This window comes from Acomys minous, assembly GCF_964271855.1.
Source record: "Acomys minous genome assembly, chromosome: 10".
Taxonomy (NCBI): Eukaryota; Metazoa; Chordata; class Mammalia; order Rodentia; family Muridae; genus Acomys; species Acomys minous.
Window position 1 is genome coordinate 70,783,618 of NC_140491.1, and position 24,383 is coordinate 70,808,000.

General features: G+C 46.4%; 1 protein-coding gene across 4 annotated transcripts in view; it reads right to left on the minus strand.

The window, feature by feature from the left end:
- The window catches only part of GARNL3 (GTPase activating Rap/RanGAP domain like 3), a 146,914-nt gene that overhangs the window by 53,139 nt on the left and 69,392 nt on the right, over positions 1-24,383 (minus strand). For 3 of the 4 annotated variants that reach the window (XM_084799369.1, XM_084799371.1, XM_084799370.1), the window contains 5 exons: positions 17,327-17,426; positions 15,375-15,493; positions 8,290-8,354; positions 7,175-7,238; positions 2,861-2,887 (listed from right to left, as the gene is read on the minus strand). In XM_084799369.1, coding sequence (XP_084655495.1) covers positions 2,861-2,887; positions 7,175-7,238; positions 8,290-8,354; positions 15,375-15,493; positions 17,327-17,426 — 375 coding nt within the window. Of the gene's footprint in view, positions 1-2,860; positions 2,888-7,174; positions 7,239-8,289; positions 8,355-10,052; positions 10,193-15,374; positions 15,494-17,326; positions 17,427-24,383 lie in introns of those variants that run through there. The other variant, XM_084799372.1, reaches the window with a different exon arrangement.

The following is a 24,383-nucleotide window of genomic DNA, read 5'->3' on the forward strand; positions in this document are numbered from 1 at the left end:
TCATTAGGACCAGAAAGGACCCACAGTCCACAGATGAGGGGGGTCCAGGGAAGAGTTGGCCAGGTGGAGCTGGGCTCTGGGTCTCTTGACTTTTGACTCTTGCCAACAGCATGACATAGTGTTCTCAGGACAGGTCTGCACTGAGCAAAGCTGAGAGCACAGGCAGAGATGTCAGAGGCCAAACTTGATGAAACACCATGGGGTTGTTCTGAGACTGGCAGCATCCTTCCAGTGCCCTGGCTGAGACCCCGGGAGGGCTGGCGTTGTAAGGCATGTTATCAGTCACGGGACATGGAGGAAGCAGGATGGGGAGTGTGCAGGTACTCAGGCAGAAGATTTTTATACTCCAAGGTCAGGTTAAATGAGAAACTGTATAAGACTTTCTGCTTCAGGTGGAAATTCCTGCAAATCTGCTGTTGTCTTAAGATCTTGAAACTTCTAGGGCTCCATTGAAATAACCCAGTGCCTGAGGCTTCCCAGACGATGCCCAGGATGAACGGAAAGCATTCATCTACTTTCAGAAGCCAAAGTGTCGGTCAACATAAGAAGCTGTGTCATATTTTAGGAGAGGTGGTTTGAACTACGGCTACCCCATCAAACCAAATTGTTTAGAGTTATCACCTTCTGGTGCTGGGAACTGAACCCAGGGCCCCACCATGTGCGCTAGGCCCATGCTCTACCACTGAGCTGCAGCCTCCCGTGGCCCATACTGGGATAAGTCATTGAGCGCACATCAGCGCTTCATAAGCACTGCATTTTGAGGGATGCAGGGAGCTTTCCAGGTCCCACATTCAGTCTGGAGGGAGCTGCCTGTTGGAGGGTTACAGACATTGATTTCTGCAAGACACAGTCTGGCTCAGACATAGAAACAGGCTGCATTTTTCATTTCTATTTGTTTAGAAGTTAAAATATTTCTAAATTAAAAAGATATATTTTTATTTTATATGTATATGTGTTTTCCTGCATGAATGTATGTGTACTACATGTGTGCTTGGTGCCTGCAGAGGCCTGAAAAGGGCACTGGATTCCCTGAAATTCAAGTTACAGATGGCTCTGTGTGGGTGCTAGAAACTGTGAACCCAAGTCTTCTACAAGAGTAGCCAGTGCTTTTAACTGCTAAGCCACCTCTCTAGCCACTAGTCCTAATTTTATCTATGGAATTAATATTACAAATTATATTCCTTCTGAGAAAAGCAAAATCTGAGCAGAAAGTCGCAGCGAATCCAGAAGGATCATTGGACCTGAGAAAGGATGGCCTTATTCAAAACAGCACAGCTGGTTCCTTGATGCTGTTGCTTGTACAGTGTCCTGGCTAGTGTTATGTCAACTTGACACAGCTAGAGTCACCTGCAAGGAGGGAACCTCAATTGAGAAAATACATCCATAAGATCTGGCTGTAAGTCATTTTCTTAATTAGTGATTGTGGGAGCAGGCCCATCCCTTGGTGACTGTGGGCAGGTGGTCCTGGGTTCTATAAGAAAGCAGGCTGAGCAAGCCAATAATAAACAGCACCCCTCCACGGCCTCTGCATCAGCTCCTGCCTCCAGGTTCCTGCCCTGTCTGAGTTCCTGTCCTGACTTCCTTCAGTGAGAACAGTGATGGGGAAGTGTAAGCCAAACAAACCCTTTCCTTCCCGAGTTGCTTCTGGTCATGGTGTTTACCACAGCAATAATAACCCTGACCAAGACAGACCATCTTCTGTATTTATAGGATCCTGCCTGTTCATGGTTCCATGGCTTCCCTGTGTGTATTACAGCACAGGGCGCCATATCGCTTGTGGAGATGCCTGTCTGTGCAGTTGTGAGTGAATAAAACATGGGTTTCAGGTCATCAATTTCATTCTACTAAGTAGCTAACTTTTCAGGAACATCACTAAGTTTTTATTTGTTCATTTTTCCTGCCCATTGTCACAACTCCTAGTTTATCACTAGGATGGACTAGGATGAACGGTGTTCCCGAGTGATTCTAGCTGAGGAGCGGTGGAGGAGCTTGGGCCACTCATCTCTCAGAACTGCTCTGATGAATGATGCCCTCTGCTCACCCTCCCAAGTCACCAACAAGGGACACTGCCCTCTCCAAGCAAACATCCCCTGAGGAAGGAGACAGAGCTGAGAGATAGACATCTGGCCAGAAGTGAAGCTGGTGCTCATGACAGACACACTGATGCACATCTGAGTTCAGGACATTTGATAAAGATTTGTCAACTAGGGGAGGTGATGGCTTAGGCTTGGGGTATCAGGGATAAGGAGGAGGTAGGATTTGATCAGGTTTCACCCAAGCAACTAGACAAGTGATATTTCCAGTTCTTTATGGGTAATACGTACAAACCATCATTTCCCTACTCAGGTACCTACTGATAACATGCTAAATCTCTGCCCCCATCCTCCCTCCCTCCCTCCCTCCCTCTCTCTCTCTCTCTCTCTCTCTCTCTCTCTCTCTCTCTCTCTCACACACACACACACACACACACATGAACATGCATGCACACACACGTACACACACTCACACACACACACTTAAAATGGGGGTAACGGAATGAAGCACGCAGACACCTTTGGCATCTAGTATCGGGAGAGTGTGTAGCTACTGTACAGACACCCTACTTGGATGGAAACGAGCACCTCCTTACAATATATTCATGTATGTATGCGAATTGGAGTACGCTTGTCTATTTATAGCTAGCTGTCTGGAGAACTCTGCAGGCGACCTTGGAAAGCCCCCTCAGTGAGGCCTCTTTGTGAGAACAAGCTCACACTGCAAACGCACAGAAGTCTGGCTCAGGGAGAAGGCTGAGTTCACAGTGAAGGGGGCTGACACCGGCTGTAAGGGGCAGAGAACAAATATGTTCCAAACTACTTACCTCTTGCTCTTCCAGAACCAGCAAGTCCTGTCAAGCAAAAATTCAGAAGTTACACTTTATACATCATGGTAAATACTGGATTTCGGTGAAAGCCAACCTTTACATACTCACACAATGTGATATTATGACATTTTGGAAATAATAGAAGTTGGTTATGGGCTCTCTCTTCAAGGGAAATGAAAACAAAAGTAAACAAGAACAGAAAAGAAAACTCCGGCTGGGCCACACATCTCTCAGAAAAGTCTCTGATAGGTACTATTGCTCACCCCTTCCTAAACCAATGCACACTTACTGCTTCTAGAAAACACCCCTTTAGTAAGCAGATAATCGAGACATAGAGAATTAAACACCAGTGTCAAAGGCTGATAGCAAGGATCAAGATGGTGGTCCAGCTGGTCCCTCTCCTGAGATCAGCATGGACCAGTGGTGACCCTAAAGAGTCCTGGCTTCGAGTCCTCACTCAGCTCCCTGCAAATACACTTATGTACAAATTATTTGATCTATCTGTGTCTATTCCTTACCCAAGGCTCAAGGGTAACCAGTATCTTACCCAGTGCACATCACAATGGAGAACGACAGGATGAGCATGGGCGATGCCTCTCACACAACCTTGGGTCACCTTCCTTTCTCACGCTCAGTTACTTCATAATAAATGTCTGAAGATGTTGGCAAACAGATACCAAGGCCAAAGGCTCTGATAAGTATCCCTGGGTGAATGTAGTAGGGAAGGTGGATCCAGGAAAGCCATGGCTGCCAGCGACAACAGAGGGAAGAGGACCAGGATAGAGGTAGAAGAGGCTAAGGGACCCTCATCTTCCCTGTCAACTGGGATGCTGGCAATTCCTAAAGAAGTATGCGAGGCACACAACATCCTCCATTTTTGGAACAAAAGGGCTCTTCCGTTCAGAACTCAGCCATCTGAATCCTGGGGGGAAAATAAAGCAGCTGTGTGTCTTATACTTTGGGACAGACACACTTCATATTTGTATGTCATTACACACTTCATTGCAAAATATTCTCTTCCATGATTTCCTTTGCTCTCAACCACCCTGCCATGCAGACTAGTCGTTCCAGAACTGCAGGCAAGGAGCTGGAGATTCAGCAGGGCCTGGGTTAAGGTCACGGGGCCTGGTTCTTCTGATGCCTGCAAGGGCACAGTTATGGTGAATGAGACAAGGGGGACTTTCCAACTGCCTTTAGTCCAGCGCGGTTAGAACTGGGGCATTTTGCTACCAGTCCCTGGTCTGGTAAGAGGGCTTTCCTCAGTGGCTGGACTGTGGGAGTAGCCTTGTGCCAGGCGTCTCCAGGGTCCCAGCATTCAGCCCTGGTGGCAGGAGAGAGGCCACAGGCTGCCAGGTCACATTTCCTTTGCAGCTTCCTTGTTTTGGATTCTATCTGTTTATAAGTGGGTTCTCCTAACAGGCATTGTGGTCTACTAATGTCCCACTTGCCAGGTTTCAAAAATTAAAAAACCTCTCATTTCTGGATTTGTGAGTACCAACTAGGTCTCTTTTTGTTGTTTTCCAATTTTTAAATTTAGCTTGGGAGGTCTATTTTATGTCAACAATGGTGTTCCTTTTTTTAAAAATTATTTTTTATTTTTTAGTGTTTCTTAATATAGTTCTATTGATGGATTTTTGTGTCTGTGTATACATGTTTGTGTGTGTGTGTGTGTATGTATGTATGTATGTATGTATGTATGTATGTATGTATGTGCCATAGATCATATGTGGATGTCAGAAGACAAGCTGTGGTGGTGGTTCTCACATTCCACGCAGTCTGATGCTGAGTGTCTTATTGTTTTCTACTGTGTGTGGCAGGCTAGCTGGCCCACAGGCCTCCGAAGACTTCCTGTCTTTCCTTTTGCTGCAGGAGTACTGGAATTATGGCTACTGCTTTAAGTGGGCTCTGGGATCTGAAATCAGTCTTCAAACTTGTGCCAGCTCCTGGTTTGGTCTTTGTGGAGTTTGGATTCTGATCACTAGTTTGTTGCTAATATTAAGTTAAATAAAACAAACATGGGGGCTGGAGAGATGGCTCAGAGGTTAGGAACACTGCTCTTCCAGAGGTCCTGAGTTCAATTGCCAGCAACCACATGGTGGCTCACAACCATCTATGAGATATGGTGCCCCCTTCTGGCATGCAGGTGTACAGTCAGGAGGAACATTATATACATAATAAATAAATCTTTAAAAAAATAAAACAAACATTAGATTTATGAGTGCATGATTTGTCAGGCAGTGGTGGCGCACGCCTTTAATCCCAGTACTCAGGAGGCAGAGGCAGGCAGATCGCTGTGAGTTCGAGGCCAGCCTGGTCTACAAAGTAAGTCCAGGACTGCAGAGCTACACAGAGATACCCTGTCTCGAAAAACAAAAACAAACAAACAAAAAGAGTGCACAATTTTACATGTACTTAAAAATAAGACAAAACAAGAAATGCTTTAAACATTCAGATTTAGCTCTGGTTTTTATATGATCCCTGGCCATCAGCAAAGTTAGCTCCAGCTACCTAGAATCAGCAGCGATGGAGAGGCAGGAAGATAGTGCACAGATGCCCACTTTCCCACTTCCTAAAGCCAACTAATCACACACATTGCTCCTAGACGGATTTTGGTTAAGAAAAATGTCACTGCATCGTAGCAAGCAGAAGCAGAGTGGAATCATTTTAATAGGACCAGCCACATTCCTGCTCATAATGAGGTTGGTTCGGCTTCTATCACCCTGTGGGTCCCTGACTGTCAGGTTTCTAACGGTCATGTGCAGAAGCTGGGCGGCAGCCCTGATGTCGTGACTGTTGGGGACTGGCCAGGAAGGCTCATGAGCGTTCCTTGCTGAGGGGGAAAAAAGCAGAAACACAATTATAGGAGAGCATGAAATAGCTTTTTGATAGAAAGCAGGCACAGAATGGTGACCTCAACGGGCAGGCTGACTCTCGTCTGGCCATCCGTACTCTGTGGAGAGAGGCAGCTGGGGTGGGCTAGCACAGCAGCCGAGAGACAGGGCACCACAGAGAGTTCCCCCAGGTCTTTGGGATAGGGTCTCTTGAGTGGGGCTAGTAGTGGTAATTGGAAGGAAAGAACTAGGAATGTTCTCATAGCCTGATGTGGGGGTGCATGCCTGTTACTCTCAGCACCCCACAGGCTAACACAGGAAAAACACGAGCTTGAGGTCAACCTGAGTTACAGAGTGAGTTCTAGGGTTGCCTTGGCCATGTGGTGATAGCCTGTATTTAAAAAAAAATCCAAGTTGTATTATGACGTACTAAACACATACTGCTACTAATATATCTATAATTTGAACTTGTTTTTAATGTTGCCATAGTCACTTTAAGCACAGCATCGCTTAAATTTGCTTAGTTTAATCTAACACACTATTTTTTTGCCTGAGTTTATTCTATCAGGGTACAAATACTATTTGTTTGCTTATTTTTTTAAAGATGTATTTTATTTATTTATTTGTGCTCTGCCTGCATGTACACCTGCAGGCCAGAAGAGGGCATCAGATCCCAGTACAGATGGTTGTGAGCCACCATGTGGTTGCTGGAAATTGAACTCAGGACCTCTGGAAGAGCAGTCGGTGCTCTTAACCTCTGAGCCGTCTCTTCAGCCCCTTATTTGCCTGTTTTTGCCTTATTTAGTTGGCGTGTGCGTGTGTAAGATGCACACAGGTACTTTGGAGCACATGTGGAAATCAGGACAACTTGCAGAAGTCAGTTCTTTCCTTCTACCATCCTGGTCCCCATAATCAAACAAATAGCATTTTACAAATTAAATGAAAGCAAAGGCACAAGAATATTCAGCTCTGTATGTCTGTGTTAAGCTAAGTCATAGGCAATGAATGGCCTCAGTTTGAAAGCTTACCTTAAAGGTATACAGAAAAAAAAATGTTTATGCTCTGATCAGTTCCCCACATTTGAGCTATTTCCCCCACAAGTGAACTCATTTGCCTCACTCTGCTCACAGATCCCTGCTGCCTCCTAAACACAGCTCCAGCCTGCCTCTCCAGCTTCCTCCTTGCCTTCCAGCTCCAGCACAACCCACCTCCTTAAAGCTCAGCCTTGCCAGTGTTGACTACCATCCTAGTGAGGATGGCTACAGTTTCTAAGTTTTCAAAGCTAAATTAATTATAGCTGCATGGCAGGGGTCCAACTGATTAGTGATATATATATCACTAATATATATATTAGTGACAATTTGACCCTGATTACAATGTCATATTTCCTTCTCCCTAGGCAGACTAGCTTGCCCTACTGTCCTGGCAAGGTGAGGTTGAATCCACGCAATAAGTTATGAAGCCCTATAGCTTCCTTTACCTTTTGTATCTCGGGATGAAAAATTTCTCTAGGGCCTTTTTCAAACTTGTCCAGGTTCATGGCACTGAAACAGAGCAGACAGAGTGAGCCACTGAGGTCGGGACTGAAGCAACAGGGAGTAAGGCACAGTTCTCTGGAGCAGGTAGACAATATTGTCTAGAAAAACCATGGTGGAGTCTCTGAAGCACCTGACAACAAGTGAGGGAAGAATGAGCGAATCCCCCAATGTCACCAACTGCCAGGTGTGACTGTCCCCTCAGAACACTCATGCAGAGAGAGAGCGGCAGTCATTGGGGACATCTCTTTCAAGCATCCTCGCTTATCTCTCACATTGTTTTTGACTTATTTATTGTTCTGTCATTGACAATTTCATATTATGTATATAATACCGTTTACCTCCAAACCCCAGAGCCATAGAGCCCAGGCTTAAGTCTTGTGGTTTACCCTGACTCCTCATCATGGCATGGAGGCAACTGTAGGTCAGCTTCATGCAGCTGAGTTAGAGTCATTGAGAAAATGCTGGGAAAGCTGCAGTAGTGGCGGACAAAGAAGCTATTGTCTGTAGGGTGCAATATCTTATCTGAGGCCAGAGAGACAGGCTCCATCTGGGTGGCAGCTTTCCCTAGGTCTGGAGAGAGATGACAGGGAGGTAGGACGCCAGGGCAGGAGCCAGATGTACCGCTCTTTTCACTCGCCACTGCTCAGTGAAGAATAAAGCACCCCCGCTCCAGGGAGCCTCTGCTGACATCTGAGTTTCTATTTCAAAGTATGAAAATAAAATGAAAATGATTTCTTGATTTTCTTTCTAAAGCTAGAGTATCCAAGTGAACACAAGAAAAAAAAACATAGCAGCATGCAAAGAATGCAGCATAGAGAGATGCCTGGGATCCATAACCCAACAGGCAGGATGCTGGCTGCGGGACCCTGGCTTTCCTTCTCTGCACCTCAATTTCATCACTTGCCAGGTGGGGCTGCCTTGACGACTCTGGGAGGGAGCTCCCGGCTTGACAAAGTGCCTGGCGTGCCGCTCATGGAACACGACTGCACGAGGGCCCCAGGAGCACACAAATCCATACAGGCCTCCAACTTGTGGGCCTCTGGCCCTGAGTACTCACCTTAAGATGGACTTCACAGACAGCGTTTTTGTGGGACTGTAGGGAAGGCAGATTTTTTGCGTACCCTGGAAGAATCAAAGCATCAATCAACGATGAGTCTGGCACCCTTCACCCTGGAAGAGCTACACCTGCTCACTGTGGTATGCCACGCCTACTCTTTCTCAGCCTTATTTAAGTGTGTGGAAATAAACATTCTATGTAGGGAAAAGGAACCCTGCTCCAGCTGACCACAGCCCTCCCTCTCCTGTACACACTTCTGCCCTTCACCACGTCGGGCCTCGGCTCTCGGTTCTATGGTGGACAGCTGAGCCACCTGCTATAGTCTGGGTACAAAACACCCAGCACCTATGTGTGAGAGGCTGTGTCGCCAGTCTGTGGCACCATTAGAAGGTGCTGGATGCTTAGAAGAGCTGGATCTAGTGGGAGGTCTCATGTCACGGGGGTGATGTGATCTCAGATAGGATGTAGAAACCTGGCCTCTTGGTTCCCAGCAGCCGTGAGGTGAGCAGCGTCCTCTGGCTCCACTGATCCTGCTGTGAAGTGCTGGTTGCCTCAGCACAGGCCACAGAGCACGGGCAGCCAGCCATGGTCTGAAGCCTCCATGTGTGTGAGCCAACACACCGAGGCCTGTCCTGTGTCCACATCTATCATCATCTTAGACTAACAGAAACCCAAGGACCATCCCATCCCATCCCACTCACAGGGGACTTGTCTCATCTCTGAGTTAAAAGTCAGATATGGGTCAAAGATTATAAGATTAAAAAATAAAACCCAAAAAGTCTCCATTTGTTCAATGAGACTCAAGTACCTGTAACCAAGTCAAAGACCTTTTAACTAGAAACCATCCAAGTCCTCCAGCGAGGTTTTAATGTCTACATTATTTGTGCTGGCTTAGTTAAAGCCATTTTCTCATTTTAAAATGAGAACCCGCTGAGATTAAATCATTGGAAGGGTTGGATAAGTTCGTATCTATTGAACAGGAACAAGGAGCTGCCTGAATAGTCCTGTGTCCAGACCACCCAGCCCAGCTCAGCTGATGTCTTCTCTCACCGCCACTAATGCAGGACTTGCTGTGCACAGAGAGCGATGAGCTCATCAAACAGTACCTATTTAAAGCCTTCTGTGTAACTCTGGCAAATCATAAAACTGGCATCGTAAACAACTAGGGAAGGGCTGGGATGTTTTTGTAAGAAATGAGCAAAGAAGTAAAGACTTGTTTTGTGTGTTGGGGGATACTTCTACCAACTTGTCTGTCCAAGCTAAGATCAAGGGCCTGGGGGTAGAGTTTCTTTGCCTTTTCAAGCCTGTAATCTCTGTTGGTAAAGAAGACATTTGACCGATATACAAAAGACCCGACTCTCCCATCTCCTCCACAGGCCATGAGATCTTTCCACACAGCTGGGGATACCCTCCCCTGGGAGCTGCAATGCCTCTGCGAAGGAGGCCTCCTCTCAGAGCTGTGTGACTCCTGGGCTTCCAAGTCCCAGGACACTTTTCTATCCACACAGGAAGGCCAACAAGTGACAGTGACACCTTTATTAGTAACTATGTGGGCAGGAGCCCAGGGCTTATAGACTCTGGACTTGTGGCTTTCTTCCCTACCACCTGGCAAAGCTCAGCTCTCTAGAGTCAATACTCAAATGAAACCCCTCTGCATTTTCTGGTGGAAACACCAACTGCCATAAGTGGAGGCCTGTGTCTGTGCCTATCAGGCAACCAGAGGCAAGCACTGTGCAGATTCCGACGTACAAGCTGGACATTACCTGGTTCGTGTAATGATGCATGTGTGCACGCATGCATGCGTGAGTGTGTATGTGTGCACTTGCAGAGACTCCCAGAGGGTGCTATGATGATTCTCCGAGCAGACAGGCTTTGATCCTCCTCTTTTCACCTGCCGAATTACCTGGATGGAATTTCTACGGTGAGTTTGAGTCATCTCTATATCAAAATCTTCACTATGTGTTTAGCCAGCATCCAGCACAGCACTGGGCACATAGCTAGCACCTGCTTTACCCTGGTTCCATTCCCAACACCTCAAAAACCAAGCCCAGACTCACAGACAGGACCGCTTTCAGCAGGGTTACTTATTCTAATTGCCTTTTAACCTGAGTCAGGCCTGGGCATTCCCACATCCACAGGATGTCCCTCCATTGGACACTGTCCCACCTCAGAGCTGTGCAGTTCCTGGGCTCCCTGGGCTTGCAGTTACTGGAATTTAGTAACTGGCCTCTGTCAACACTTCAGCTTTGTTTTTCTCATCTCCCTTCAATATTCCCATTTGCAGCTAGGAGCAAACACTTACCTGCTGTTGGCCCACATGCTTAGGACCTATAGGAAAGCTTTAGATGAAGGCATGGACACGTCTCAGTGGAAGGGGACTAATACTCCTGATGGCCAGCCCTGGGCTGCTTTCACAATGATCTGGGGACTGAAATCTCACCTCTGCACTTCTCTAATAGTGGCCAAGTAGCCCCACAAAGATCTACTTATTGTCTGTTGGTTCTTGTTCCTTCTGTCTAGATACTCAGCAGCCAGTGCCAACAGCGTTTGTCCTTTGGCTCTCCTGGTGCAAGCTTTCCATGACCCCTTTGCTGGGCTCTCAGCACCTTTGCTGGCTTTGTTCCCTTGAGGGTGCTACCCACAGTCTATATATAACACAGACAATTGCTTCAGAAATGGAAATAGGCCATCTTTCACCTACATTTGTCCCACCCTCTCCCTTCCTGAATAGCCAGCAACCATCTAAGATAAGGACATAGGTGACTGTCCAGGAAAAGACAGGATATCAAGTAAATTCACCGAGGAAAGGCAGAAGAGTGGGAAGGAAGGAAAGGAGGAAGAGAGGGGAGCTAAGGGTCAGACACCAGGCTCTGAGGGCATGGGGGAAACACTGCAGACATCCCTCTGTGAGCCCTGAAGGCAGATGTGGCGCTGGGCAAGATGCTGCTTCCCAGGCAAGACCTCTCACAGGAGTCTGAGGCCAAGGTGGCCCCTGAGGAGAAATGGTGAAGAGTAGTTGGCAAGATACAGATATGGGCCCAAGGCCATGACCTGCAGGGGTGAGTCCTGGGGTGACTTGTAGAGATGAGGTCCAGAGGCTAGCAGAGTCCTGAGATTGAGCCAAGGAGGAGCTTCACAAGGGTCAAACACCAAGACCCATGGACTTTAGGAACACAGCTTTCCTGTGACCTAAAAATCCAGAAGGGACCAACCAGTTCTATACCAGAGTCAAGGGGTAGGGCATGCATCCCACTGTGTGTGATTAATTCTGTGTGTAAACTTCTGTCATGAGGCTTCAACTCTCTCCTCATAGACCTACATATCAACTGCTAGAGGAACAGAAAAAGGGAAAGTCCAATTATTTGCCCAAAAGGACAGTCTTCCCAAAGAGGACCCTGAAAGCAAAGGGCCTGGGATGCTGTAATGAGCAAAAATAAACCAAAATTAAATAAATAAAACAGGAGCCAGAAAATCACCTGCCTGGTGCAGAAGATAAGGGGCTCTGGATGAAGGCACTGTCATTTGTCACTAGGGGGACAAGAGGCAGAGACTACACTTTGGGCACACACACGCACCCACCCCCCAGGTCTCTTAGACTCATTATGGCTCTGCTCATCACGTAAGTGTGCTGGTAGCAGGCTGATGGCCCCATTTATGGTGGTGGCATGGGGAGGGGACGTGTTGGTCCTTCTGGTTCTTTTGAGTCAGTGCATCTGTCCCTGCAAGCCTGGGTCCCACTGAAGTCCCCTGTTATGAACATGCCTCTGCTGGAACTAAGCTCATGAGTAACACCAAAAAGGTTTTACACTAAATTTGCTTCAAAAGCAGAAAAATTTCTGAAAATACTATAGAAGTTGACTTAAACGGAGGCAGCAGCACACAGAGTTGTTAAGCTGGGCCCTGGTGTCATCTATTTGTTTGTTCAACACATACTTCTGGAGCTGTGCCTATGTATCAGGTGCCTATGTGACATGGTGAGGACACTGAGGGAGACGCCATAAGTCAAAGATTTATATGTAGAAGTAATTATGTTCAGTGGTGATGGCTTGGTCACTGAGCCCTGGGATACCCTTTGTCATCTACTGGGAGGGTCTTTGGCCAGGCCGTTTAACTTCTGTAATTGCAATATCAGCTACTGAGTTTGGATAATTAAGAACGTATCTAACATAGCAGTTTTCAACCATAGGGTCACCTAAGGCCATCAGATAACATAGATGTTTACACTATGATTCTTTTTTTAAAAATGTATTTATTATTATATATACAATGCTCTGCCTACATGTACACCTGCAGGCCAGAAGAGGGCATCAGATAACATCATAGATGGTTGTGAGCCACCATGTGGTTGCTGGGAATTGAACTCAGGACCTCTGGAAGAACAGTCAGTGCTCTTAACCGCTGAGCCATCTCTCCAGCCCCTACACTAGGATACTTAACAGCAGCAAATTTACAGTTATGAAGTAGCAACAAAATAATTATATGGTTGGGGGGTCACCACAGCATGAGGAACTGTATTAAGGGGCTGCAGCATTAGGAAGGCTGAGAGCCACTGATCTAGCATATAGTAACTGCACAATAAATGTTAGGTTTTATTCTTATTACTATTTTAGAAATACCTAATCATAATTTGTTGACTAGTAGTGGTTCCTAAAATTTTTTTCTTGGCTTTTTCCTTTGTGAGGTAGACTCTCATATCCCAAAATGGCATCAAATTTAGTACATAGGTGAGGATGGCTTTTAACTCCTGATTCTCCTGCCTCCAATTCTCAAGTGCTGGGATTAAAGGCAGGTGCCACCACACTTGGCTTATGCAGTGCTGGGGATTGAACACAGGATTTCATGTATGCTGAGCAACCATCCTATCAACAAAGCCACATCCTCGGCCCTTCTTCCTAGGTCGTTTAAAGTCATTACTATATTGCTATATGTATGTGTGCATGTAGGTGTGTAGGGGTCTAAGTGTGTATATGTATGTATGTGTGTAGGTGTGTAGGGGTGCGGGTGTGTGTATGTATGTGTACATGTAGGTAAGTAGGGGTGGGGTGTGTATGTGCGCATGAAGGTGTGTAGGGGTGTGAGTATATATGTATACATGTAGGTGTGTATGTGTACATGTAGATGTGTAGAGGTGCAGGTGTGTATGTATGTGTGCATGTAGGTGTGTAGGGGTATGGGTGTGTATATGTATGTGTGCATGTAGGTGTGTAGGGGTGCGGGTGTGTATATGTATATGTGCATGTAGGTGTGTAGGGGTGCGGGTGTGTATATGTATGTGTGCATGTAAGTGAGTAGGGGTGTGGGTGTGTATGTGTGCATGTAGGTGTGTAGGGGTGTGAGTATATATGTATACATGTAGGTGTGTAGGGTTTGGGTGTGTATGTGTGCATGCAGGTATGTAAAAGTGCAGGTGTGTATATGTATGTGTGCATGTATGTGTGTAGGGGTGTGTGTGTATGTGTATATGTTCATGTAGGTGTGTAGGGGTATGGGTGTGTATATGTATGTGTGCATGTAGGTGGGTAGGTATGTGGGTGTATATGTGTATATGTAATGCTTTTACAAGGGTATCACATATCATACTGTGTATAAAAATTATCAGAGAAAATAATACGAAAAGAAAATAATGGGAAAATGTTATGAAAAAATTTAATACAATAATTAATAGAAAAACATTTATGAATCAGCTTAGCAAGTAGATATAATGAAAGCACATAAGGACCCTAAAACAAATTCCAGAAGAGCAGCTGGATGCTGGGGCTGGCTGAGTGAGCAGAGAGACAGGGACACCATACAGCTATAGCCAGGTAACAGTCGTCTGCTCTTCCAATACAACCAAAAGGAGGGTCAGTCCACAGCATTCACTACTTAAAATAGCCAGGGTCAGGCCTGAAGACATGGCTCAGTGGTTCAGAGCAGTGACTGTTCTTCCAGAGGACCCAAGTTCAGTTCCTAGCCACCACACGATGGCTCATAAACATTTGTAACTACAGGTTCCAGAGGATCTGGCATCCCCTTTGGATCCTGCTGGGCATCAGGCAAACATGTGGTACACAGATATACATGAAAGCAAAATACTCATGCACGTAAAGTTATACAAATATAATTAAAAAATAAAAATAGATAAGGCTAGCTGGGTGTAGTGGTGTACTCTTATAATCTCAGCACACAGATGGCTGAGGCAGGAGGATTCTGAAGTTTGAGGCCAACTTGGTATACATAGCAAGTTCATGAATACAAAGTGAGATGCTATCTCAACAAACAAACTAATCACTAAGTAGAAATAAACACACTAGGTGTAGTGGTGCACTCCTTTAATCCCAGTGCTCAGGAGGCAGAGGCAGGCAGATCTCTGTGAGTTTGAGGCCAGCCTGGACTATAAAGTGAGTTTGAAGATCACCTGGATTAATAGACTATCTTAAACAAAAACAAGAAAACCTCCATATCCTACCCTCCAGCCTCCAAACAGAAACAAAAATACCATTGCCATTAAAAAACCCTAAAAGGGCCAGGCGTGGTAGCGCACGCCATTAATCCCAGTACTTGGGAGGCGGAGGCTGGTAGATCGCTGTGAGTTGGGAGGCCAGCCTGGTCTACAAAGTGAGTCCAGGACAGCCAAGGCTACACAGAGAAACCCAGTCTCAGAAAAAACAAACAAACAAACCAACCCTAAAAGTAAGCCAGATGGTGGTGGTGCTTGCCTTTAATGCCAGCACTTGAGAGGCAGAGGCAGGTGGATCTCTGCCTGAGTTTGAGGTCAGCCTGGTCTACAGAGTGAGTTCCAGGCCAGCCAGGGCCACACAGAGAAACCCTGTCTTGAAAAACGACAATAACAACAAGCCCATAAGTAATAACTAAGAGTCATGAACTATGCCCTACAGAGCACACTACTTCCCAGAGGCCAAGACTTAGGAAGTGGCTGTGTCTGACCTTGGCTTAGAGATGGAGAAGCTGTTGTTAACCAGAGCTCAGAGACTGGGGCTCAGAACAGTGACTTCTGAACTACCTACAGGATCCCCCAACAAGGCCCTCCCGCCATGTGTGCTGATCAGGTAACACCAGAGGACAAGTGCAAGTCAGGTACTCACTGTTTTCCGCCACAGAATTGCACGGTACTGAGGGACACGCTGATTATTCTGGTCCGAAAGGGTGACAGACAAGAAGAAGGGGCTCTTCTCTGCATCGTTGCCAATGTAGTTCTGATGGACTGGAGAAGAGGCAGGCAGTGAGGACCCAGCCGGCTCCTTCAGCCCCCAGGTGCTGGCCTGGGTAGGAACCGACCACTGGCCATGCACCCACTTCCCTTTTCCAGCAAGTGGTTCAGAAGTGACCATGTGACTCAGCGCTGGCTGAGACAGGTTGAGAAACCTGCCAAGAACCTTTTTGGAAAGGCTTCCCACTCTAAAGACGGCCCCTTCCTCTGGATGTTGTAGTGTCAAGCAATGTGTGGAGCTGCTGCGGCCATTGTATGGTCATAAGGAGGGCAAATCCATCACACTGAGGTTGGGAAGCAGAAAAAATGAACCCAGGCCGCTAACATCACCGAACTGTTGATGCCACTAACCACAGGGCCTTCCCGGGCTGATCTGTAACTTCCTATGTAGACTATGTCGGCTTCAAACTTTATTGTTTGGTTCCTTCTTGTTTAAACCAGTTTGAGGTAGGCTTGCATTACCTCTTTGGATGCTGGTGGCATTTGAACTCACAGCCACCCTTTAGCTGTAAAGCCAGTGCTGTGGGTGCTATGTGCTCAGCCATGGGGAGATGACTAGCACATTTCTTTCTTTGTAAATGCAACTATACTCCCCCAGCGCCCTAAATAAACCCTCCTGGCCGGACCTGAACTTTTTAGAATACTGCAACAGTTTTCCTTTTCTTTTATGTGCAGCACATTGTTGTGTATGTGTGTTGCACACATATGGGTGTGTTGGTGTGCATGCCTGTCTGTGCACTTAGGAAGCTGAGAGAGGGTACTTGCTGTTGCTCTCAGCTTTACTGCATAGTCTCCATTTTGGCCAGTGAGCTCCCAGGATCTACTTATGTTTGTCTTTCCAGTGCTGTGTTGAAGGTATATTCAGTCATGCCCAGATTTTTTACACGGGGCTCAGGATTTGAACTCAGGTCCTCACGTCGCAGAGCAATCACTCTGACACTCTGAGCCCTGTAACTCATTTCCTGGCTTGAGCATTGTGTTCTATCATGGATGTCCCATGGCATTTCTCTGCCATTTCAAATTTCACATCAGTTTCTTTCTCTCCACTCCCAGCCCCCTCTCTCACTAGCGACACACCTGCTACCCATCTTTCCATGTGCTCTCTCTAAATGTACAGTCTAAAACTGATGAGCACTTGAGCCTCTTGGTGTGTGTTAGGCACCGAGTTCTGTGCTGTTCTTGTCCATCTCACTGGAAGCTTGGTTTAGATATAGCACAAAGGACTACAAACAGCCCCGCTTTACAGACAGAGAGGCCAAGTCCAAGTTCTAAGCTAATGAGAACAGAACCATGTTTGTAGGCTCTGTGAGGGCAGGGCACATGGCTCACTTTGCGCTGTACCCCACTGCTGTGCCAGACAGCTGGTGGTGCTTAAATACTTGTCGCTGGTAAGTGAATGTGGTAAAGCCACAGTCTTATGGCCAGGAGGTTGCTTAGGGAACTGCTGTTTTCATTCATGGTCTCAAACTAAAGGCTTAGAACTCGTATAGGTAAGGTCATGACCTTTCGAAGTTAAAGCCTTTTTTCCATCCTGAATTCTTATCTCTTGAAGGATTTAGTCAGATGAGCTAACTCCCTGTTTACCAGGGATTAAAACAGCAATAAAACCCCAGGCCCCACAACATTCCCCACAAAGAGGGTGCCTCACTATCAAGACAGCCCTGGGTTGTAGCCTTCAGCCTACAAAGCTAGCTCACCACTGACTTTAACTCAAAGTGCCCTGAAACTGTTGTCCTTGAATTACTTCATTCTACTTATAAAGGGTGTCTGAAATTATGTAGTTTCCAGCATCATTTCTTCCCCCAGACACCAGAATGCCTTAATTACCTTGTCCTAAAAAATACTTGAAATACCACCGGGTGTGGTACTCTGGGTTTTCTAAGTGCACGTCTGTCCTTCGCCAAGTGCCTGGCAGAGCAGCTGCATTCTGTACAAAACAAAGCAAAGCTGTGTCACTAAAAAGTGTCCTTAGAAAGTGAACGTGAAGCTAGTGATAAACTAGAAGCCAAAGAACCAGGAAAGGAAAAATGTCACCATTAAAAGGACACACCCACAGGCTGGAACCACATATTTTCACCAGCAATGATGCTCAGTGGAAACTCACATCACAGAAACATTATAGAAATCTCCAGGGTGCAGAAATAAAAAGGAGTGAAGCCAGCTCTAACAGGTGTAAAGTCTTTCCCTTCTCCAATCTATGGCATCAGGGTACCCGGACACCTGGGGCGCCAATTCTTGCTACCCCATGGCCAGCACATATCATCTAGGGGGCATTTCTTGGCATCTTAAGCTCATTTGCTTTGTAGAATTTTCAAATGCATCTTAATAATTATGTAGTTGGTGTGGAAACATGAACAAACATAATGAAAAACCCCATCAAAAGGCAGCCGTTCACGTTCTGTATACATGATGACTGGAACTAACTAAGAGGCGCTGGGAGCACCTGCAGGAGGCTCTCTTGGTGACGTGATTTCAAGTGGGAAGAGACACCTTCTGGTGGAGGCCTGAAAAAAGGAGCCCCAAGAGAGAAGGCTTTTTTATATCTTGCTGTTGGATCAACTACCCTGTTGCTGCCGCTGCCACTGCTGCTCTTTGCTGATATCTGAACCCTGAAGACCAGTGATCTCCAGGAACCCTCCAGGCCTCCCCCAGCATCCCTGGACTTTCCAGTATACAGACAGTCATCCCTGGAGCACTCCGCGCACACTGTGTAAGCCTCACTAATGAGTCTCTTTGTGTGGACTTTTCAGTATACAGACAGTCATCACTGGAGCACTCCGCGCACACTGTGTAAGCCTCACTAATGGTCTCCTTGTGTGGACTTTTCAGTATACAGACAGTCATCACTGGAGCACTCCGAGCACACTGTGTAAGCCTCACTAATGGTCTCCTTGTGTGGACTTTTCAGTATACAGACAGTCATCCCTGGAGCACTCCGAGCACACTGTGTAAGCCTCACTAATGGTCTCCTTGTGTGGACTTTCCAGCATGCAGACAGTCATCACTGGAGCACTCCGAGCACACTGTGTAAGCCTCACTAATGGTCTCCTTGTGTGGACTTTTCAGTATGCAGACAGTCATCCCTGGAGCACTCCGAGCACACTGTGTAAGCCTCACTGATGGTCTCCTTGTGTGGACTTTCCAGCATGCAGACAGTCATCACTAGAGCACTCCGAGCACACTGTGTAAGCCTCACTAATGGTCTCCTTGTGTGGACTTTCCAGCATGCAGACAGTCATCACTGGAGCACTCCGCGCACACTGTGTAAGCCTCACTAATGGTCTCCTTGTGTGGACTTTTCAGTATACAGACAGTCATCACTGGAGCACTCCGCGCACACTGTGTAAGCCTCACTAATGGGTCTCTTTGTGTGGACTTTCCAGTATGCAGACAGTCATCACTGGAGCACTCCGTGCACACTGTGTAAGCCTCACTAATGGTCTCCTTGTGTGGACTTTCCAGTATGCAGACAGTCATCACTGGAGCACTCCGCACACACTGTGTAAGCCTCACTAATGGGTCTCCTTGTGATAGCTACTCATTCCATCACTTCTGCTGTTTCAGAGAACTCTGACTAACACCCTGCCCCCAGGTCAGTCAATCTCTCTCTCTCTCTCTCTCTCTCTCTCTCTCTCTCTCTCTCTCTCTCTCTCTCTCTCTCTCATTTTTCAGGACAGAGTTTCTATGTGTAGCCCTGGCTCTCTTAGACTTGCTTTGTAGACCAGGCTGGCCTCGAACTCACAGCAATCCACCTGTCTCTGCCTTCCAAGGCGTGTGCCACCATGCTGGGTTTTTCCCCCCTTAACCACATGGAATGAGGCCGGGTAGGGGTGGTGAACGCCTGTAATCCCAGCACTGGAGAGGCAGAGGGAGGAGGATCACTGTGAGATCGAGGCCAGCCTGGTCTACAAAGTCCAGTACAGAGAAACCCTGTCTCGGGGAAAAATTGTTTCTTTGCTATTAATCTGTGAAGAAGAAATGGCAAGGGTAGAGGGATGCCAGTGACCTCAGCCGCTGCTGCTGGAACTGAGATGTATCAGTCTCCTACAGGTTGGGTCAGCAGATCCCTGGTAAGAGCATACCTCTTGGCAAAACAACTCAACTCCTAAGAGTGTATTCTGAAGAATCAACTGGACAAGTAATTACGCACATGTGGAATTGGATGTAAACCACACTGTTTACTATAATCACTAAACACTTACATTATGTCCACATAACAAATTAGCATAGGGCTGTTAAGTGTAATATCACTGAAGAGTGTGTGTAAAAACATAGTTAGTGGAAAGGAAATCCTACAAACTGCATGATTTGGTATCATTCCTGCCTGTCTCTGCCTCCTGAGTGCTGGGATTACAGGCGTGCACCACTATGCCTGGTTCAAGGGTATATGCTCAGCGTGTTTATATTTGTGTTCCTTGGCATGGTGGGTAGGCTGAACATTACGCTCATTTAAAAACTGGTAAGTGAGACATAGTGGCCCTCATCTTTAATCCCAGCACTTGAAAGGCAGAGGCAGGAGGATCTCCGTGAGCTCCAGGACAGCGAGGGCTTTTTGAGAGACCCACTCTCAAACAAAAAACAAAACAAACAAACAAACAAAAAACAAAACAAAACAGCAAAAACCCTTGATACTTATTTATATGTGTGTCTGTGGGTGTGTGACCAAAGGCCAGGGAGGAGGGATCTTAAGATGCTCTCTCTTATCACTTTCTAATTATTCCTTTGAAACAGGGTCTCTCTCCCAACCTTGCATTTTCTCATCTAGGCTGCAAGTCAGCGAGCCCCAGGGACCCCCTGTCATATACAGGGTGCTTATCTTGTTAGTAGGTGCTGGGATCCAAACTGTGGTTGTCATGACTGTGTAGCAAGTACTCTAAACCACTGAGTTACCTCTCCTCTCCCATCCTTTCTGATTTTATATTTATTTACGTGTGTGTGTGTGTGTGTGTGTGTGTGTGTGTGTGTCTGTGTGGGATGCATATGTGTGTGCTATATGTATGTGTGTGGAAGTCAGGACAAGTGTTCTCTCCACTCTGTGAACTGGGAGGATTGGCTTGGGTTGCCAGGCTTGGCAGCCAGCATCCCTACCCACCGTGCTATCTCGCTGGCCCACTTGTTTTAGGTGCAACTCACTCTTTTATTGGGAGCTCATTCCCTTGAGAATTAACCTCCCCAATGACAATGGCCTTAACCCACTTTCTTCATATGTTTTGGACATTTATGAATCTTGTTTTGTGGGCTACCTATTATGTCTTGTATTGTTACCCTAGGCATTGTGTAGTATTTTAAAAATCATTTTTGAAACCTTTGAAACACAGTACAGACCACTTCCTCTAATTAAATTTTTACTCCAAACTTGTTCTTATGGCAATTTTGGCTTCAGGGATGTTCTAAATTTCTCAGATTTGCTCTATGTGGCTCTAATGTTTTAGTGTTGTATTAGAAAGACTTCCCCATACCATTACTAATAAGGCTACTTATTACACATTACAGATGTTCTCTCATACTTCACTGCATCTGTGTAGTTTTGTTGGATATATATTATTAAAGATCAATTTGCACTAATACTTAGTCAACTCACCCCAATCTAATTCCCATTTTATTTTTTAGAAGAATTACTTACGTGTATGTGTGTGTGTGTGTGTGTGTGTGTGTGTGTGATATGAGTGCAGATGCCCACAGTGGTCAGAAGAGGCCACTAGATCCCCTGAAGCTGGAGTTTCAAGGAGTTCTGAGTGGCCACCTGGGTACTAGAAATTGGACTTGGGTCCTCAGCAAAAGCAGTTAGTTCTCTTGACTTCTGAGCCATCTCTCCAGCTCCTCTTACTGTCTTCACATTAAACCCTGAGCAGGCAGATTCTGATGGCCAGGCTGAGACTGTGTTATAAGTTATTGGAGAGAAGCTCTGAGGACCTTGCATTGCACATGTGTGGAAACAGACCGTACAGAGCATGCGCTGTGATTCTGACATGCCTGGACAACTTTCTAGGTGGTTGTGATCAGTTCTCATCACATGGAAATTTTCGTCAATTCTGAATTTACAAAGAGCCTTTCAAAATTTTTCTTTGTCAGATCTTTGTAGGACAGATTAAATGGAGGAGAACGCTACATCACAATAGCTCTTCTAACACTGACCGGGCCTCAGGTTTCTGAACCTCTCTACTAGGTCATGTTATATGCTCTGAACAGACCACTGGACTTTAAAAAAGATGGCGGTGTCATGGCTGTGCCTCAGGGCATCTGCTGGCTTCTATGCATGTGCTTCTGTCACGCTTCTAGGCTCACACCGCCTCATAAAGCAGACGAGGAAGCCGTCTGCGCCATCGCTCTGGGCATCCTGACATCTGCCGAGTGCTCTAAATGCCAAGTTGCATGCAGAACCTTCCAGCTGCCTTTGGCTAGAACCACTACCAACAACAGGTCTATTAAGAAACTGCATGCTGCTCGAGGGTGTGCTGATCAGCAGAGCTGGGGCTGAAACTCCTCAGTCATTCAGGGGTTTTGCTTCTGTTCTTAAAAAATTGTAGCCATTACATTATCTCTTGTGTTCTTAAAAAAAATGCCCTGGGTTTTTAGCCCACTAGTTTTTAACCCATTTTTTTTCTAAGACAGGGTTTCTCTGTGTAGCCAGGGATGACCTGGAACTCATTCTGCAGACCAGGCTGGCCTCAAACTCAGAGCTCTGCCTGCCTTTGCCTCCCGAATTCTGGAATTAAAGAGGTGCGTCACCACCACCTGTTTCAAGTTTCTTGTTTTGTCCTAAGATTTTTTTCCTCAAAAGCTATGTTTCTACATATATAATTAGTTATTTGGAAGTAATTTTAAGCTTACCTAAAAGCTGCAAGAATAAGAACAGGTGTCCGTGCGCATGCGGAGGCCTGATGTCAATGCTGCTGTCTACTTAACCCCTTGTAACCTGGTCTCTCATTGAACCTGACGCTCATAGATTGACCAGGCCAGGGATTCAGCTGTCTCTAACCCCGCACCAGCGCTGCGGTTACAGGTGCCTGTTGCGACTCTTGGCTTTCCATCTAGGTGCTGGGGATCTGGGTTCAGGTCATGTTTGTTCAAGTATTCTGCCAACAGAGCCATCTATCTAGGACACACGTATTTCCCTGAGCCACTGAAGCCTCAATTGCACAAGCGAAAGCTCTTTCTCCCTAAGCACCTCAGTGTATGTTTCTCAGGAGAGGGGTCTTTTCTCGCACAGCCTTTTTCCTGGTGCTGGGACTTGAACCTTGATCCCTCTGTACGCCAGGCAGACACTCACCCATTGAGCTACACTAGCAGACCTGCAATTCAGCTTTATCAGTTTCATACATTTAACACTGATACAATACACGATCATCTGTATTCCGAATTTGTCCACGCACTCAGAGCTGATGAACACTTCCCGCCTTTAGCACACGATCATTTGAGGCTGTGTCTCATTTGGATTCCCTTCAGAACACTTCAGAGTTGTCTTTTGTGACACTGGCATCTGAAGCACATCATGCCCTCCCTTCCTTGCTTTTTCAGTGACACACTCTTTATCTTACGGCTCTCTGATGCTTCTTCACAGACTCGGGGTCTGCAAACCCAGCCAGAACACTGTGCTCGTCCTCAGCTCGCTGAGATAAATGTTCTTAAGCTGCCTATGCGCTCCTTGTTGGGAAGGGTAACTATGATTACCTCAGGTGTTTCCTCTTTGTTTCAACCTTTTGGGGTGACTCAGGAGCAGCAGTGAATTGGCTTCTGCTGTTTGGGGGAATTTCTGCATGATTCTTTCTCTTACTTGTCTTTCACCCTGAGTCCCTGGCAGCACTCCTGTTCCACAGACCTTTCCATTATGCAGCCGGGTCCACACAGCTAAGGCAGGACACTGGGGCACACTGGCCAGCTTCAGGTCTCAACCCACCCGACAAAGAGACACCCAGGCCAGGGAGTGGGCCTCAGCCACTCCAACTCCATAGAGGTTGGTGTCATGGTGTTAAGGCCTTAGACCTAGAAAGCTTCTAGAGAGTTGTGAGAGAACACAGGCAGGCTCCTGGAGCTTCCAAGCCCGGTGTGTATGTGTGTGTGTGTGTGTGTGTGTGTGTGTGTGTGTGGTGTGTGTGTGTGGTATGTGTGTGTGTGTGTGTGTGGTGTGTGTGTGTGTGTGTGTGGTATGTGTGTGGTGTGTGTGTGGGGTGTGTGTGTGGTATATGTGTGTGTGTGTGTGGTGTGTGTGGTATATGTGTGTGTGTGGTGTGTGTGTGGTATGTGTGTAGTGTGTGTGTGTGTGTGTGTGTGTGTGTGTGTGTGTGGTGTCTGTGATGAAGCATGTACTTTTGACCTGTTTCCCCAGAGCGCTCTAGGTGGAGCCTGTGAATCTTTCTTTTTCATTTTTTTTTTTTAATCAATTTCCCTTCCCTTCCCTTTCTCTCCTCTTTCTGCTTGAATGTCTCCAAATATTTGACTGGCAGGAATGCCTCATACATTCTCAGGCTACAAGTAACACCAAGGTTTTATGCTATGCCTGTGAGTGCTCAGAGTCCTCCCCATACTGAGGCTGACAGAGGAATGAGCACAGTTAACTAGCATCACATCCCAGGCCACACTGCTGGGATAACACCAGGACAAGGCGGGCTGGTGTTGCCATAATGTTATTATGCACTATGTAAAGATTATCCATGTATTATTCAAATGCTGATTGCTCTGCCCTCATACCTGGTTGTAATCTGGATATGGCATTGTAAAGCTTATTCTAAGAATCTCTTGCCTTAAGTTTATGTAAATATTGCTCCCCATTTATTCTCCGATTTGTCAATAAAGCTGATCAGCCAATACCTGAGCAGGAGAGAGAATAGGGCTGGACTTGCATTTACAGCAAGGGGATTAGTAAGGAGGCCATGAGGAGAGGTCA